Source organism: Corvus hawaiiensis, chromosome 7 (assembly GCF_020740725.1).
Source record: "Corvus hawaiiensis isolate bCorHaw1 chromosome 7, bCorHaw1.pri.cur, whole genome shotgun sequence".
Taxonomy (NCBI): domain Eukaryota; kingdom Metazoa; phylum Chordata; class Aves; order Passeriformes; family Corvidae; genus Corvus; species Corvus hawaiiensis.
The window spans coordinates 26,030,364-26,047,801 of NC_063219.1; the positions used below are offsets into that span (position 1 = coordinate 26,030,364).

Sequence of the window (17,438 nt, forward strand, 5' to 3'; positions counted from 1 at the left end):
TATGTTAGAGGCTACCAGGGAGAGTTTGATTCTTTGATCCCAGGACAGCAGACAAACGTTAGAATTTACATTTCTCCTGGTATCTCATAATTGACTACTGCCTCCCTTCTGTGGGCCACTTGTCCCGCTAACCTCCCATTCTGCCATTTCCCAGTAGTTCTGTACTGTGACCAGCAGGAATGCTCCTAAGCCCCAGCCACACAAATACATTGGAAGCCTGCAGTAACAGTCTAGAGCCCTAAACCAAAGCCAGGGAAGGCCCTAGGCAATGTCATTCTGACATACAGGAGTGATCTGTGTGCCACAAAGTAACTGATAATGATTATTTTCATTTAACAAGCTATTTTGACACCACTATATTCTTTCTACTCTCCCTGAATACATTCAGTAAGTTCTGATATTCCCTTTTCCCTGCCACCACAGAACTCATCAGGGGCAGTACCACAATTATATCGAGGGAGCTTTTGAAGTTGTTTTGTTAGGTTTTGCCATCTAATATTTGTATGGAAACAAGTGGTAAAACCAAAATTTCACTCTTGGATCTACACTATCACCTGGATTTCCCCTTACACACGAAAGGAATTCAGCTGCTGGCTCCTAAACCTGGTAAGTGGAGCAACACTGCCCCGGGAGCCTGACATGAGCAGTTAGAGGTTTGGCACCCAGCATACACACCTTGAGTAGAGGCATGGCAGCTTGGCAGCGTGCAGTTTTTGTGTTCTTCAGGAAATGAGATTCATCCTGAAACAAAACAAGCATGAAGGCAAAGTCAGTTCAGATCCACAGTCCCAATGCAGGTGACAGAACAAACTCCTGGTATCTTCAGCTATCTAGTACTACAAGCCTTTCATTCAGAGGATATTTCAGGCATTGGGATAGTCCCATCAAATTCTAAACAAAAAGACAGGATGCAGAGTAGCAGGCTTCTTGCATTCAAACCTGCAGCTGCAAGCAAATGGAACAAAAATCAAACCTTGCAGGCATGAATTATAAATGAACACCAAAAAAAAGTGAGCAGAGGGGGCTGGAGAGGGAAGGAGAAAGAGGAACATTATTTCCATAACTGATGCTCATTTGCCCCTATATATCTTTTAAATGCAGCAAACACAGGAGGCCTACACAGTGCCAGTTCTCTTAATAAGGGGTTAATGCAAATGATAAGGAAAAAAGAAATCTAATTAAGATCCAACTGTTCTGCTGATAGGGCTCACCAGGTGGGTAATAGTCTCCTACTTCAGACATCACCCTTAAATGGGCTTCATTTCTACTGCTACAGTAAGGCAGAACTTAGGACACAAAACGTAATTGGCACCCTCCAAGGGTATATTCTCATGTTTTCACATGTGTAGAAACAAGCATGCAAAGACAATGCAACCGCTCAGCCTCTCAGGCACACCTTTCTCCCCCCTAAATAACAAATAAGCTACATTAATTTTCCCAGCCACCAAAAGCAGACTGGAAGAAAAGGCAGAAAAGCTCAGCACTCAGTAGGACTACTCTCACCTGGAAAAACCTACACAGGATCCAAATTTGAACACAGAAAGACCATCTGCCAGTTCAGGGCTGGTTAAAAGCTCCAAGGCAGTAGCCTCAAGCCTACAAAATAATAACCTGCATTTCCACCTTGACAGTATGTTTTGTTAGAGAATGTGTAGGAGAAAGAAATATAAAAATGAAAAACATCAGCTCCTCCATGAGTAGTTTGGTCTCCAAAGAACTCCATCTATTACCACATTCCCATGTGATGCTGAGAAACAAAAAGATAATTATGTCCCAACTGTCATGATCTTTGGACAGGTGTATATGTGTGCTGAACACTAGACTGAGAACATCAAACACTCATAGTAAGCTACATATACACTTTTGCTCTCTATTGATCCAAGCTGGATTTGAAACACTAGATGTTTTGAATTTTTAGTAACTGAAATCCAGAAAAATGCCATTTACTGTGGCTCTGTAAAAAGATAAAAACTGGAATTTGAAGTAATTTACAAAAGAAATTATACAAGTGATCAAAGAAGGCTTAATGCAGCTTGTCAGTGGAACACAAGCTAAGGGAGATTTTTTTGATGCTTTACCCACATACTTGATGTTGAAAGGTTATCTGGTTTACTGGAAAAAAACACTAACACCATCCTGAAGTCCAAGACTTAAGAAGACAGAACTCCAAGACTATTTTATTGACACACCACATTAAACACTTTTCTCTGCAGCAGAGGACATGACCAAGCACGATGAAATCAGAGAGGCACTGTAACCAGTAAAAGTGAAAACACTGCCTTAAGAATCAGAAGGGAATTAAACCCTACCAGTTATTTCAAAAGGTTTCAGAGAAACCTCATGCTTGTACTCATGAGGACAGCTGTGATCACAGCCACAATTACAAGATACTTTCAGTCCTAAATAAGGCCCACTTCACACTTCTTTGCTGTACAAAGGCTACCCCATTTGCAGCATACAATTAACTTACAATGATAACTACTTGGAATGTGCTCTTAAGTAGCTTGTCCATCCTGCTGAGGAGATCAAAACTGATGATGTTGATCAAGCTTCCTGTTAGGTTGTCTTTGCCACTCACTATGACATTGGTGCTTCCTGAACTCAAGGATGGAAGCCATCTGTGAAATGCCTGGAGGAAGAGGAAAGAAATTAATTGCATTCTGGTGCTTATGCTCTTTGTCAAGATCCCAAAGCGCTACACAGAACATCCTCAGGAATGCTTAGAACATGGAGCCACCCCACCCACCATTAGACATCACCTGGGAAGCAGCCTTCCCATGGCAACCTCCCTGGTAATGGGAACACCACGAACAGAATTCGGGCTATAAAGCAACATCCACTTTACATAGCAAGGAGAGCTCAAACCCTATTCTTTCTTCTTACTGAAAAAATATAAAAATAAAAGACAAACAAAAGAAACGCAAACAAACCAACCCCCGTAAAACAACAATAAAACAAACAAAAAAAATCTGATCTGTAATAGAAATGTGCATAACCTCCTGACAAAGTTACCTGCTATGCTCAGAGCCAGAGAATGCTGTGACCACAGCTTACAGGGAAATTTAGTTTTCCCACTCAACAGGAAACCTAAGGCTGGGAAACACAGACTTCTGAGCAGTAAACATCTATCATTATAGCAATGTTTACTCCATGGTGAGGGTGAAGTACAACTCACCCAGATCAACAAAACTTTTCCACTACCTCCTTTTCTTAAAAAGTCCACCAAAAAAACCCCCCAAAACAAACAAAAAAAAAAATACAAAATGAAAAGATCAAGCTGACAACACACCAGCTGCTCTATGACAGCAGCTGAAATACATGTGGTAATAGTCATTCAATCAACCTCTTGAAATGCTCCATACACCAGAGCAAGATATCCACCCCCAAACCCATCTGTTAGCCAGACCACCCACCATTTCCCTTGCAATTTTGTCCCCAGTGACACCAAGCTCTCTGCAACATTTGAGTTCTGCTGATGCTACTCTGCAGAAAACTGGCTGGGCCCCTCAGGATCTGGCCCCTACAAAAATGTAACCAAATGGTGATGAGAAATGGCAGCTCTGTCTCTAGGAGCTTTGCCTGTTGAAATCCCCCAACCCTAATCATTCCTCTCCACTGTTCAGCAACCTCATGCAGCAGCAGGAGGAGTTAAATGTGAACTTCTCACATTTCTCAGTATGTGAGAAACTAACAATTAACTATCCTTCTCCACCTCCAGAAAGCACCATAACCAAAATGAGCCACCATGCAGGCAAGGTTAGATACCAATCATAAAAGTATGTGCCGGACACCACGTCAAAATTTAAGACAAAGGTGGCAGCAAAAGGAAAGTATCTCGAAGCTCCTACTGTACTGCCCTCTCCCTTTATAAAGGGTATGTGACTAATTTACACCATAAAATTGATCCTGAATTTCTCACAGGATGCTGACCTTAGTCCACAAGAAGTGCTACAAAACCGCCCTGTTAATTATTTAAGTTTCAATGCTGAACACCAAATGCACATGGGTGCAACACTTCTGACCCAAGAGTACCTCGCCCCTTCCCACCAGCTTCCTATGGCATCTTGACTATAAAGTCACTCAGTGGCCTGAGCACAGAAAGCCAAAATAAAACAGTGATAACTCTAAGGTGAAGAAAATTTATGCCAATTTGGTTTCAGAGACACCACAAAAGCTTCTACCATTTCAGTAAAACACATCTGTGCAAGAATGAACTGAGTAGATTACAGACTATAATAAATTTCACCTTCTGAATTTCTGTGACACATTTTTCTTACATCTGCATCCATCACATACTCAAAAAACCAACCAGATCTCTAAAGCAAGTGTCCTGACAAACATCTCCCACAAGAGCCTCCTAGGCAGTTGGGAGTAGGGGAAGGAAGAAATCAAGCACTCAAATTAAAAAAAAAAAACAACCAAACAACCAAACAAAAATGCCTTGTATTTCTTAAATTTTTTGAAGCAGAATGTAGAAGTGTATTTGCAGTTGCCCAATACTTCAGGAAACCAAACTGTTCCCAGTGGATATCCCACAGAAGCAATGGATTCAGGTTAGGTGTTGTCCCAGAGGTCTACAGACCTTGAGATTTCAAGTATGATGAGCATCACTCCCTTTTTCAGTAAACAACTTTATTTTCTTTTCATCCTGCTTTTTGTTGCACTACTGGATATTAAAACACACACCAAGATGCTCTAACAACCTGATTACAGCACAAAACCAGCAAATCCCAATCAATGCTTTTCTCATCAACGCAGTATTCCAGGAAAAGCTAAACTCCCACCTCCTCTTTCTCTGGAAAGAATTTACTGACCTAAAACCTTTGGCTCACCTTTTTCTCCCACAGTGAACATTTCACTAGCCTATGGCAACACAACAGCCTCAGTGTACAAACTATGGCAGTGATTTATTTCAAGATACATTTCTCAACCATATGAGCTTTCTTGGGCTTTGATTAACACTAATGAAGGACTCAGAGGAGTCAGCAGCATACACTAGACAGGCCAAAAAATGTATTATGACAGACACTTAATGATGATGATAATGGGGCCTTTTGAACAGAGTGGAGAATCCCAGCACCTGGGCCCCTGTTCCAGCCAAGGAACTGGCAAATACTGCTACAATGGGCTCAAATACAAGACAATTGCTTGAATATAACTATTATCTTTGACACTGATGAGTAAAATGTCCCCTTGGAGCCAAGTGACTTGCAGGAACAAACTTAACAGAGGGTCAGAGGAGATACTTTCTCTAGTTCTCCCTCTTCCCAACAAACCAGCTGGACTACAAAATCAGCCAATAAAAAAACCAAAAACATATACCATACAGTCAACGCCAAGCAATTTCCCACCATCAAGTTTCTAAATCAGCACAATCTTCTGTTTCTTTGACTTAATACATTTAGAAGTTTAATTTTTGCAAAGCACAATACAGTCTAACCATCACACAGGCTCTTTACCGACCACGTGCACTTGCCCAAGCTCACGGTACCTCTGCCCATGTAAACCTCACAGAAGAAGGAGTGACCACCAGCAAGGGCCATTCCTGCTGGTAATAGGCAGCAATGCAGATGGCCTGGATGGTCTTGCCCAGGCCCATGTCATCCGCAAGAAGCAAACGTCCGTTTCTGGAAATTGCAAAACTGGGGAAAATAGAGAGGGAAAGCAGAGTCAGGAAATGGGTTACTATCTGGCAACCAAGATGAACACAAGTCATGACCAAGCCTCTGATGTGGATCACCTGGAAGTGATCTGGGTTCTTCAGTCTCCCTTAGTCTTCATACAAGTGAGCAACTCTCACTAATCTCTCAAAGCTTGGAAGCTCCTGAACAGAGTGGTTCAGCCCAGTCCTTAGAGACTTTGATTTCTTATGAGAAGTAGTCTCAAGACCTTACAGTTATTTAAAGCACATTCTTTCCATGATATTACTCACATTGTGTTCCAGAGTTCATTCTGGCTGAGCTAAGAAATGATTACTAAAAACAATAGCAATTTAAGACCATTAAGTACAGACTGTCCTGGACTTCATATTGAAATCAACAACTAATGATCATATATGATGGGGACAGGGACATTTAAATTTTTATCTGTACATATAATTACTAATTTTAAATCTTTTGGGGCCTGGGTCCCATTTCCTCATCTGTTTCCATGCGTATTTAATATTCAAAAAACAACAACAACAGAAGATATGTTCTTGGAAAAAAAACCAATTACCTTACAAAATAAAAAATCATATGACAGTTATGTACATACTGAATCACAAGAGGCAGATCAGAGATGTATCATTTGAACAATTTTTTAGACTAGAAAAATACTACTTTCCACCTGACTCATGATGAATTCTATCTAGAAATAAAACAGATGTGTCACTCAAAAAAATCCACCCCAAAAAAAAATTTAAAAAAAAAAATCCCAAACAAACCATACTATACTAAACAATCAAAAGCCCAGAGTGCCAGAGTATAACAGACCCAGACTCTAGAGAAATGCAGAGCCCTTCATGGAGGAGAAGGCAACCTGGGCACCAAAATAAACTACACAATTCTAGACAAGGACTAGCTCTTAACAGCATGCAAAAATGACATACTTCACACCTTCCCGCTGAAAGGGCATGAGGCTCGTCACAATTTTGGAGTCCACTACTGCAAGGTCAGCATCAGGAATGTCTGTCTGTGATGGAGACCTCTGTAGATGAGCTGCAAAGGTCCTAATTACTGCTTCGGGCAGTGGCTCCACTTCTACGGACACGAGGCTCAGTAACACTTCCACTGCAAAGAACAGAGCAGTTTATTATCTGAAGGGACAACATACACACAGCTTCCATTATGGATGTCAGGACACAACCTCATCAACAATATCATATCATTTCCTATCTTGAAACAGCTCACAGAAATCATGGCATCATGCACAGGTGTTAACCTGGCCTCTTCCCTAAAGCCTATTTCAGAACCACACAATGAATCACATCTCTTCTCCTCGTACTTAGACTTGGTTATAAAAAAAACTGAAATTCTGATGCCATCATTCAGAGGTGATTACTACTAATCCAACTGGAGCTGGATTATTCATGCTGAGGGCAGTTTAGGGCACACTCTACTCAGAGATGAAAGTACAGATTTGAACAGAAGAACTACTGAACCCTAGACGGCAGGGGCATCTTTATCTTGACCTTGGGATTCTGTAACTCTGAGGTTTCCACCGTGCCGAAATCATCAGGAGTGACCCAAGACAATTACTGAAAGAATATAATTCATCTTCAATTTTGAAAACTTTCGTCTCCTCCTGTTCCCCAAATTCACACAGTTGGGGTCTGCCTCCACTTTACCACCCTTGTTTACCACATTTGGGTAAGAAAACAGGAAGGACCTCAAGACTCAGAGAAACAGTTCTCGTACCACCAGCAGCAGCACTCAGCCAGCCATCCTTCAGGACCAACAGCACCTCCCTGCTCAGCTGGTGGCCACTGCTGTTCTCCTGGACAGAAGCAGCTTACAGGCCAGAACCAGCTCACAGGCAGTCACTTCAGTTCCTCAATACTACTGTTCTTTCACCCACAGAGCCTCACAACTTTACCTTCCCAGTTGGACTAAAGGGATCCCCAGCATCCATTATGCCAAGACCTCAAAGCCATCATCTTTTCAACCCATGCATCGTAGCAATCACAGCATCTAGCCAATTCTCCTCCTGGACAACCTTATCTTAGTCCCCTCCAGCAGCCTCTCCATCCCATCCCTCCAAAAATAAAAGTGTTTCTTTTTAATCCAACAGTTAATTTCTATGAAAATAAACACCGGTTTAAAACACGCAGTGAGCTGTGACCAGGAAAACGTATTTAATAATTTTTGCCCAGTGACTATGAAATGAAAGACATCTCTACACTAGGAACACAAATGCAGGTGCACAGATTTTCATTGCAAGAAGCAACTTCCTTTTTTTATTTAGTAGTCGGTTCATATATGAAGCCCAGAAGACAATAAAACCTGCTTGGAAAAACAGCTAAAATAAGAACTCACTATACCAGCAGTAAATGCACCAGAATTCAGTTAGGTATTTTTGTTTCAGTTATCTCTAAGAGGAAAACAGCAGGATGGACCCCTGCCATATAAAGGCGGAAAGCAATTCCAACAAATATACATATGAAAAGATTTCCACTTGTGGTTGGGCAATGACCAAACTTTATTAACTCTCTAGTTTAATTTATACTTCTTCAACAGCAGGGACTCTCTCCACCCAAAGAACAGCACAAGCTTGTTATTACACTCACAGACCGAGCTATGTGTTCGCATAATTGCTACAATTTGCTCACTGATAATTCTGTTGCTATTGTTCTGTACATGAGCTGGGAGAGTGATTAAGATATATCTGCCACCAGCATGATTCATCCAACAGACAGTTTTTAGTGAAGTGACCTTTATATAAAGATGACTGAGCAACTAGGCAAAGAGACATTAACCTCTACAAACAGTTCCCAGCTAACAGATCTCTCTGCTGGAAATGGCAACCAGCCTTTCTAAATTATCTTCTTTTTATTTTGATGTAGGCAAATGAACAGGCAACAAAGCAAATGCTGTTCTTCTAAAAGGCATGTGCTAGAATCCTCAAATGCCCTCACAAATTACGCTCTGCAAGATTCATGGATTTTTTTTTCCTTTCCTCAAATCTGTGGTATTCTGAATACCTCATGTAATGTGTACAACTGCCAGCCAGCATGACCGAGCCTATGACAGACTGGGAGGTGATGTATCTGCTCAGACTGCCTGGCACGTGCTACAGGGTCAGGCCCTTTGCATGTATAAAAGGCTTTTGACCAAACTGTGAGCGATCATCAGCTCTCACCAAAATCAGGGCCTGTCAACATTCCAACCCTGCAGTTTCACAGCAGTCTCCTCCATGACACACTCGTTTTCAAGACCTGGCATTCCTACACCGCCCCACCACATGGCTTTCCATCCTACAACCATTACTAATGTTATTAAGACATGCATCATAGAAGCATGCCCTTACTCAATTATTAAACATTCTGGTATCCCATGGAAGCAGGAGCCCATGCTGAAGAAAAACTACCCTGAGAAGCAGCATTTCAGCTCTGAAACACTCACACTACCTAAGGATGTGCATAGAGCACCTGTCTTATTATCCTTCTGAAACTTAGCCCAACCAAATTCCATAGCCACAAACCCTCACATGAGCACCAAGCCAAACACAGCATGCCGACTGGGATGATAATTAATAGTTGTAATACTTAGGACCTGTGTAATGCTGTTCATCTCAAAGCACTCTAAACTTTAATAAACATAAAAACCTAAGAAGCAGATGTGCTACAAGCATGCTGCAGAGACTGGATTATACTGCAAAGTCGCATCTATTAAAAAAAAAAACAAAACACCAAAACACAGTTCTACATTTCAGTTCAGCAAGTCACAGTTTCAGTAGCATTACACAGGTGCATAAAGGCAAAAAGCAACAGACAGAAACTGATGCACAGGAAGTTCCACCTGAACATGGGGAAGAACTCCTTTACTGTGCAGTGGCTGAGCACTGGAACGGGTTGCCTCCCTGGAGATATTCTAGAACCATCTGGGTGCACTCCTCGGCCTTGTGCTCTGGGATAATCCTGCTTGAGCAGGGAGGTTGGACCAGATGATCCACTGTGCTCCCTTTCAGCCTTACCCATTCTGTGATTCTGAGTCTGCTGACCAACTTCGACCAAGAAATGAAAACTGTACCAACACTATGTGCTTAGATTCCACCTGCCAGGAAAAACATCATGCTCTCCTAAAAAGATTTTTCCTGTTAATCTTTCTTTTAAGCCCCCAAACAGCACCAAAACATTTCAGCACAGTAAGAAATTCAGCTTCAAAAATGCCTCTGCTTCAAGAAGATCTATATACTTCCATAAGAGAAACCAGCTCTTCTTGTTTGCCTCAGAATCAACTCATCTGTGGAAGCAACCCCAATTCTAACCTGCCGCATACCCACTTAAAAACGTAATAGTTCTGTTCTGCCTGCAAAGCCATTATTACCAGCAGTAACATATGAGGCTGAACAAAAGCAGCTAGACAGGACCCAACTGTAACTGTGGGTGATCTGGTTGTTACAGAGGTCATCATCTGACTTGAAAACCTAGTGCTCTGACCTGAAAACCAAAACTTGCTGAAATGTGTGAAATGAATTAGCACAACGTCATGCACACTGCTTAAGAAATTAGAAGCAAAACTACCTGATATATATTTGTTTTCTAAGCTTGCTGTGACAGTTTATGAATTTATATTCACACAAAAGGGGGAAAAGTGGGCTGGCACTGAGGGGAACACATCTAAAACAAATTTCTGTAAGGACAGGTAGGCTTGGCAGCCACCATGCCCACCTCTTCAAATCTGTAAGTGGGAAGATAGGAATCCATTCTTCTGCAACTCCATAGTTCAAGTAACAATGCTTTAGATTATATGCAATAAAAATAGCTTTGTGATAGTAAATACACCCATGCTTTAAGAAATGGTACAGAAATTCAGCGCAGAATCTGTCAAAATCTAAAGTTGCCCTCCCAATGGGGCCCTAAAGCACTGTCATAAGTAACACATTAATAAAGTTTTGAGTCTTGGCAAACAGTGTAAATGTTTGACAAAACAGGAAGACACTGGCCTGATGGTTTGTTAGCAGCTTGTCTTTCCAGAGTGAAAATAAAGAAGAAATGAACATAGAATTCATTCCCCCCCCCCCCCACAGTCTCCCTCACTGGAGAAACACAGCTACTCACTTAGTTTGGGGTAATCCTCCAGCAGGAAATTCCACTTTCTGGTATTCATATCTGCAATAGTTACAACAAACACTGTCAAAAGTCTCTTCTAAAAAAAGACTGAATTCTCTGTCCTATTCTCTGCATAGAACATGTCTATCCACCTATATCCTCTGCATTTGAGAACCACTTTAAAAGAATTGTTACCTTGATTAAAATCAATTCTCCTCTGTTTGCTGTCACATTAAGCAGTTTGGAGAAGATTTAAAAGTATGACCACACATCTAGAAATGGTGGTATCACCAGAGCAAGCCAAGATCAGCCCTTTTAATGAACCCACCTGCTCAAGGATTTTGGCAACCACTTTCTCTTCACTGCAAGAAAGCATGAAGAAACTGTTGCAAAGGTTTCTGTTTGTGAACCAACTAACTCTCGACTTCAGTCAGTAAAACAATCACTTTCAGTTGTGCCTCTGTACCCCAGAGTCAAAACTCCAGAGAGTACAGGAGGAAATTCACCAATTCATCAATATCCAAAATGTAACAGCCATGCCGGACCTATCTGGCAGGTTTATCCTTGGGTAGCACCTGTGTGCTACATCCAGGGAAAGAAGACTGAATTCAGTCAGGTGAAGACACAGTGAGCCAGGTGGGGCCCTGCCCAAAGAACAAGAGCTCCAGAATTTCTTCCTTATGCTGTCACTGACCTTCTGTGACACCGTGCATGTCATCTCATCACTCTGGGTCTCATTTCCCAAATGACAAGTGGAAAAGAAATTATATTTACCATTGAAACCTGAATGCCAACATAAAAAGTGCTCTACAATTACACTTGCCTTGAAAAAATTGGTAAAACTCCTGGTAAATTAAATCTGCTCAGACAGTTGCAGCCACTATACACCACAGTAAAGCAGAAGTAAGAGAATGTCCAGCTGCATTTGACAATAAAGACAAGAACTTTGCATGGTCTCCATACTGCTGGCAAATTATCAGCACGTCCCACCTCAATAGTAAGTGTGATCGTGCTGAGATCTGAAATATCACCTTGGCTAACAGGCCCAGAAGAGGGCATGTTCTGCCATGGGATAAAGTGCTGGACACAGATACAACACTAAACTAGAACTACAAGGTCTTTTAAAATCTTCACCAAAGCACATTCTCTTCTGCTCTTTCAGAGGGATGTACTCTCACCACCTCTCTTCTCTGAAGCAAGAGCAGTCCCAACAAGGTCATTATTAGAAAGCAGACACAGCAGGAGACTCACCATAATTTCTGGAATCCATCTGTTTGAACACTCCAATCACTTCTGCAGAATACCCAATATCAACCTCAAATCGCAAGCGAGAGATAAGAACACACTTCCCTTTGACAAGGGCTGAGGGCTTCTTCCAGTTCTTACACATCTTCAAGAGGGATTTCACATCAACCCCACTGCCAACAGAATGAGAGCCTGATGCCAAGCCAACTGCATTTTCTCCTTCCAGTGGTGCCAGAATTACTGATGAAAGTTGATTTGCTGCTTTTACTACAGAGAAAAGCATAGAGATATGGAAAAGAATTAATAACAAAGAACACACACAAGTTTAAAAGGAATGATGATTCCCTGCTTTCATTCACAGGGACAAAGAATAGAGAGAGCAATGGCCTGGAGGAGCAGGTTGGTGGGATTTTCCACAGAGAATACAGCAGCGGCAAAGGGAACACGTGACAGTAAGTGAACAAGGACCTGTCCAGCACTGTGATTGCACTAAGCTCCTTCTCTGTCAGCAATCCTAAAATGTGGCTCCCTAGGCCAGGGCAAGCAATCTGCAGAAGTACATTTAGCAGTAAATTGCACACAGCCATACAGTGCTTTCACTCAGAAAATCACAGGGACGGAGCATGGTGATCAATAGCATGTGTCTGAAAAGATGGGATGGTGCTTCTGTAAACAGCAAAGGAGAAAGATTTAAAAATATCTGCCTCCTGCCTCGTGTCAGTGTCTAATAGATGACCATCTAGGAGGAATGCTGTGTACTCACAATGCTGTAGGAAGGAATCTAGTCCAAATTCCTAAATCTCTTTTGTTACAATTTAAGTTCATTACCCTTTATTCCATGTCTCACAGACTTGCGCTTCCGCCCACCCATCTGCACTCCTGTCTTACCCATCACCAGCAATCACCTCAGTCACAATGCCAGGGCAGGGAGAGAGGAGGGACACAGTATTTTACAGATGTCAGCCTGAGAATACAGCTATCCACAGTAACAAACATGCCACTTATCCCTGTGTTTCTCTGCCAGTCTATACCCATGTGTTGTCTTTACTACTACAACTGAAGTACTATTTCTTATATTTTTTACAGCACCAAAGTAGTGAAGTTTGCCCCCAAGCCTCCACCTCACAGATACTACAGTAACACAAAGATTCATGAACATCTCCAGAGTCCATTAGACTCAAAAGCAGGGGACCATTAAGCACACTCTTTCTCCAAGTACTTGTGGAGAGGCAACTTCCCCTCTCCAGGAGTTGTTTAGAATAAATCCAGGTGAATCTAGTCCTTTGAGCATGAGCTGCACATCATGATCCACTCTGCTTCTTTTTAAGTAGTCCAGAAAACTGATCCGCAACAAAAAAGTACAAGCTTTAAGTTCAGTGGTCAAGATGTGAAAATGGAGAAAGAAATTCAGACAATTTCTTCCTAATCAATTAATAAATAAACCATTTGGATTTTATCCAACATTATTTTAAAATAAGTGACTTCCTGAACAAATACAACCATTTGAGATTTCTACTCCAAATAAAAGTTTAAGAGCACCCACTGAAAATAATTTTTACATTAGAGGAATAGGCAACCACCAGTTTAGACTTTCTCCTCCCCATGAACCAAGCAAAAGATTTTAGATGTTACTGGTTTAGTACTGTGTAGTTAGGTCTCACCTCTATGACTAATACTGAAAGAAATTAGGGGGGGAAAAAGCATATTTTACTCCTTCATTTCAACATTTATTTTTAAGTTTGACTGCATGTTTAATTAATAGTACAAAGAAAAAAATGGTGATACAGGAACACATTATTCAGAAGAACTAAATTACAAGTGGGAACTTTTAAAATAATTGTTTTACACTTTCACTTTTATACTTTCAAGGCCCTTTTAAGTCAGTTCCCTTTTCTTAGGCAATTTTGCCCCAATTTCATTGGCTAATGTTGGTCACATATTGTCTTCACTTGTAAACAGGAACTTTCCACAGAGTACTCATATATTTGATAGCTTTAAAGAAAAATGCCTGATTTCTAAAAACCATTCTCTTCATTTGCAAGCTCCTTGGTACAGAAACTCTGCTCTCATCTGTACTTGATACACTTCAAGCAAGCCAACAGCATTTAAATTATAAATGTGTGGCAACCCACATGGGAAGCTAAAATACCAGCACTCAAACTGTGGTTTTTTAAAGTGCTCAACACAGGCCTAATTCTATTCCCACTGAAATCAATAGTGATTTATCACTCACTTCAATACAGTGTGCTTTTGAAAAGCTTACCTGAAGTGTTTGCCGCTATCATTTCTCAATCTTTCCAGAACAAAATGACAGGAGAGGAAAAAAGAAAAAAGATAAACCCACCCTTGTTATACCAAAAAAAAGGCAAATCAATTTTCAGTCTCACTCAAAACCCTGGAGAATTACCCTTCATCCTTTTCTGACAGACAAAATTAACAATAAAAGTGTTTAAGTAAGAGCTACTTAAAAATAAAATACATGAATGGACCCAGAAATTAAGCATTAGCCACAGCAACACACTTAGTTTTCAAAACAAGTACCAGAACAGCAGATAATTTTCCTATGATCTTGTTGGTTGCTGAAAAATTCAATGGCAGAGAAAGTGTAACCTGTGTTTCATATTTAGATTACATAAAAAATTAAATTATTTCTAATCAACTAAAAGTATCAGAGAAATGTTATGAGCTAGATGCCTAAAAGATGGGCATTATCTTTGAGTAGCACTGCTTACTCAAGACACTAACAAAACTAAACAATAACTATGGAAAGCAGGGGAAGGAGGAGGTGTCAAGATTCCACTTGTTTTTTGTCATGCAACATTTACTTACAGAGACTGCTGTAATCTTCCATGCTGAAATTCCATTTTTTCATAGCAGGATCTAAAGTAGGGCAAGAGTAATAGGGCAGAATATGAATCATTTGGGGCAGAAAAAAAGTGCTGGTGTTAAATGTTCATGCGAGGTAAAAGTATTCAATCTACTCATGCAAACTTTTTGCCACACATCTGAAAAACAGTTATGACCAAGTTTACAGCAACATGACACTAAAAAAAAGCCGTGGGGAATATAGACAAGAAGAATGCAACAGCCATTCACAGGGACCAGCAACACATGGGGGAAAACAAAAATAAAATACAACAAATAAAGGTAGGGGTAAAAGATCAGAAGCAAGACAAAAGGGAGAGATTCCACTGTTCTCTGTAACCCAGTAAACAGAATCAGCTCATAACTCTGAACTATAGCTGAAGTAACCCATTTTCACATCCCAATTTATGAATAACTTTGCTTCCTTCACTTCCAAAAGACTCTGACCAGCTGCTGCCACTAAACTTCTCAGAGCACCATTCATAAAGCAAGGCTTCTGACTTCTCTTCTAAATCCAAGCTCAAGCTATTTATGTCCAGAATTTCTATCCAATTTAATCTGTATTTACTTCTTTAATCCTCCATTAATACCACATATTCCACCCCAGCAATAGAACACTGGTAAGAGCAAGCAGCAACTACAATAGCAGCAGATGCCGGAACTTGAATCCAATGTAAAAGAGAGATAACAGCAAACAAACAATTCTTACCATAGGCTTTGCTTGGTACCTTCTTAAACACAGCAATAAGTTCAGCATTATACCCTATTTCGACCTGGAATCGGCCTTCCCCGTGTTTCACACATTTTCCTTTTGTAACGTTATTTGCTTTCTTGTGAGAGGCAGCTTCAAAGGAAGAGCCCAAACCAGCAGAGCTGGTCAGCTTCTGCATCCTACCAGCAGCCTGAGAGACAAAACCTCCCCCTGCACTTTCTGTCAGTCTGTTTGTGTTTACCAGCATTTCTGAATCACTCAGGGCGGCGCTGCTTGGTGGTGAAACATATTTGATGGCAGATTTGTTCTGAGTTTGTAAATCTTTACTACCATCAGGGTGCCTGCTATCAATTAATCTTGGATGAGGTGGTCCTGTGGGGTTTTTGAAAGCTGGGTAGCATTTGGGCTGCTGGAATGTTCCAAGATTAATTGAAGTGTGTTGTCCATGTTCCTGACTACCAGCTTCCAAGTAATGTTTATGGGAATAATTCAGAGAATTTGAGATCGTTGCAGGGAACTGCTTAAGGCCACTTGCTTGTTCTGAGTCCTCTGAACAACTCTTTTGCTGCTCTCTGTGTGAGCCAGCCATCTGTTGGTTTGCTGTGTAATGGTTACAGCCTTTCTGGAGACAGCTCTTCTGCTCCACAGGAGTGTTTGCATTCTGTCGGTGCTGGCTGGTGACCCTGACATGATTATTTTCTTCCCTCGAGTTTCCCGGATTGCCCAGGCTCTGTTCTTTCTGCGGAGGTGCAGCGATGCCCACATGCCCAGCTCTCTGGGCTGCCAGCCTCTCTGCTCTCCTAGCCAAAGCTAGCTGGCGATTCTCTTCAATCCTCCTCTTTTGCTCCTCTGTAAGGCCTGATGACATCTTCAACAATTTCAACAATAAAACTGTACCAGAACTACATTGGGAATTAATCACAGAGGCACCTGCTTCTTTAGAGGAAGGAAGCCCAGTCTACAAAAAAAAAAATTATTATTGTATTGATAAGTTAGCATTTGAAGTGATTGAGTATTACTGTAACTGATCCTACACAAATTTAGTAGTACAGCAAAGCCGTCACACCAATGCTGAGCCATTATCAGTAGATAGTGACAGATGTTGATGAGGCCTCGCATGCCAGTCCTGCATAGATAAAACATATGGAAAAAGGAGAAAACTCCTATTCCACTGCAGTTCTGAGTACTCTTCTCTGCAAATCCGAGCAGAACTAATAAAACAGTAAAGCACGGGGACACCCTGCACTGCAGAGCCAGCCCTGCAAAGGCACAGCAATACATCTCTGCACAGTCTTTGGTGGAAGTGTATCCTACCTACTTCGGGTACCTATTATCAAAGACGGGACGATGCCCTCCCTCTTCCCTGTTCACCTTCGGCTCCTGGGTATCTCACAGAGCGTGGTAGATACACGCTGAACCGCACAGGGCACAGTCAGCTCCTCCTGAGAAAGCTCCACTCGCAGGTCACACATCTTCAGGTAGAAGCGAGGACCTGGCTCCCATCACATCTCCCAGGATCCCGCCTCGCTCCATCCGCTCGCTGCCCCACGTCCTGGGGGCTGCCCGCCCTCCGTTCCTCACCTCCCTGCGAGCGGTGAGCCTCACCCCCTGCCCCCTCCTCCCCCATGTGCCGGACAGACTCCTGTCCCAAACTCCACGGAGGTCTCGGCCCACCCTTGTCCCTCGGGCCCCCCTACCGCCGCCGCCAGTGACCACCTGCCACCCCGGGGTCCCGGAGATCAGACCCTGTTCCCCGCCCGCCCCGGGGGCTCCGCCGCCCGCTCACCGCCGGCAGGCACGGCCCGGAATGCCGTCGAGGAACTACAGCTCCCAGCACGCCCTGCGCCACCGCCTGGCGGCACGGAG

General features: G+C 42.0%; 1 protein-coding gene across 6 annotated transcripts in view; it reads right to left on the bottom strand.

Moving 5' to 3' along the window:
• Window positions 1-17,438, bottom strand: part of SMARCAL1 (SWI/SNF related, matrix associated, actin dependent regulator of chromatin, subfamily a like 1) — a 40,668-nt gene extending 23,230 nt beyond the window's left edge. The window contains exons 1-9 of one of the 6 annotated variants that reach the window (XM_048309696.1): window positions 17,359-17,438; window positions 15,570-16,530; window positions 14,825-14,875; window positions 12,002-12,262; window positions 10,760-10,810; window positions 6,590-6,770; window positions 5,492-5,642; window positions 2,471-2,629; window positions 676-741 (exon numbers count right to left, since the gene is read on the bottom strand). In XM_048309696.1, the coding sequence (XP_048165653.1) occupies window positions 676-741; window positions 2,471-2,629; window positions 5,492-5,642; window positions 6,590-6,770; window positions 10,760-10,810; window positions 12,002-12,262; window positions 14,825-14,875; window positions 15,570-16,440 (1,791 nt within the window). In that variant the 5' untranslated portion in view covers window positions 16,441-16,530; window positions 17,359-17,438. Of the gene's footprint in view, window positions 1-675; window positions 742-2,470; window positions 2,630-5,491; window positions 5,643-6,589; window positions 6,771-10,759; window positions 10,811-12,001; window positions 12,263-14,824; window positions 14,876-15,569; window positions 16,531-16,899; window positions 17,141-17,288 lie in introns of those variants that run through there. The other 5 variants (XM_048309693.1, XM_048309691.1, XM_048309692.1 and 2 more) reach the window with 5 other exon arrangements.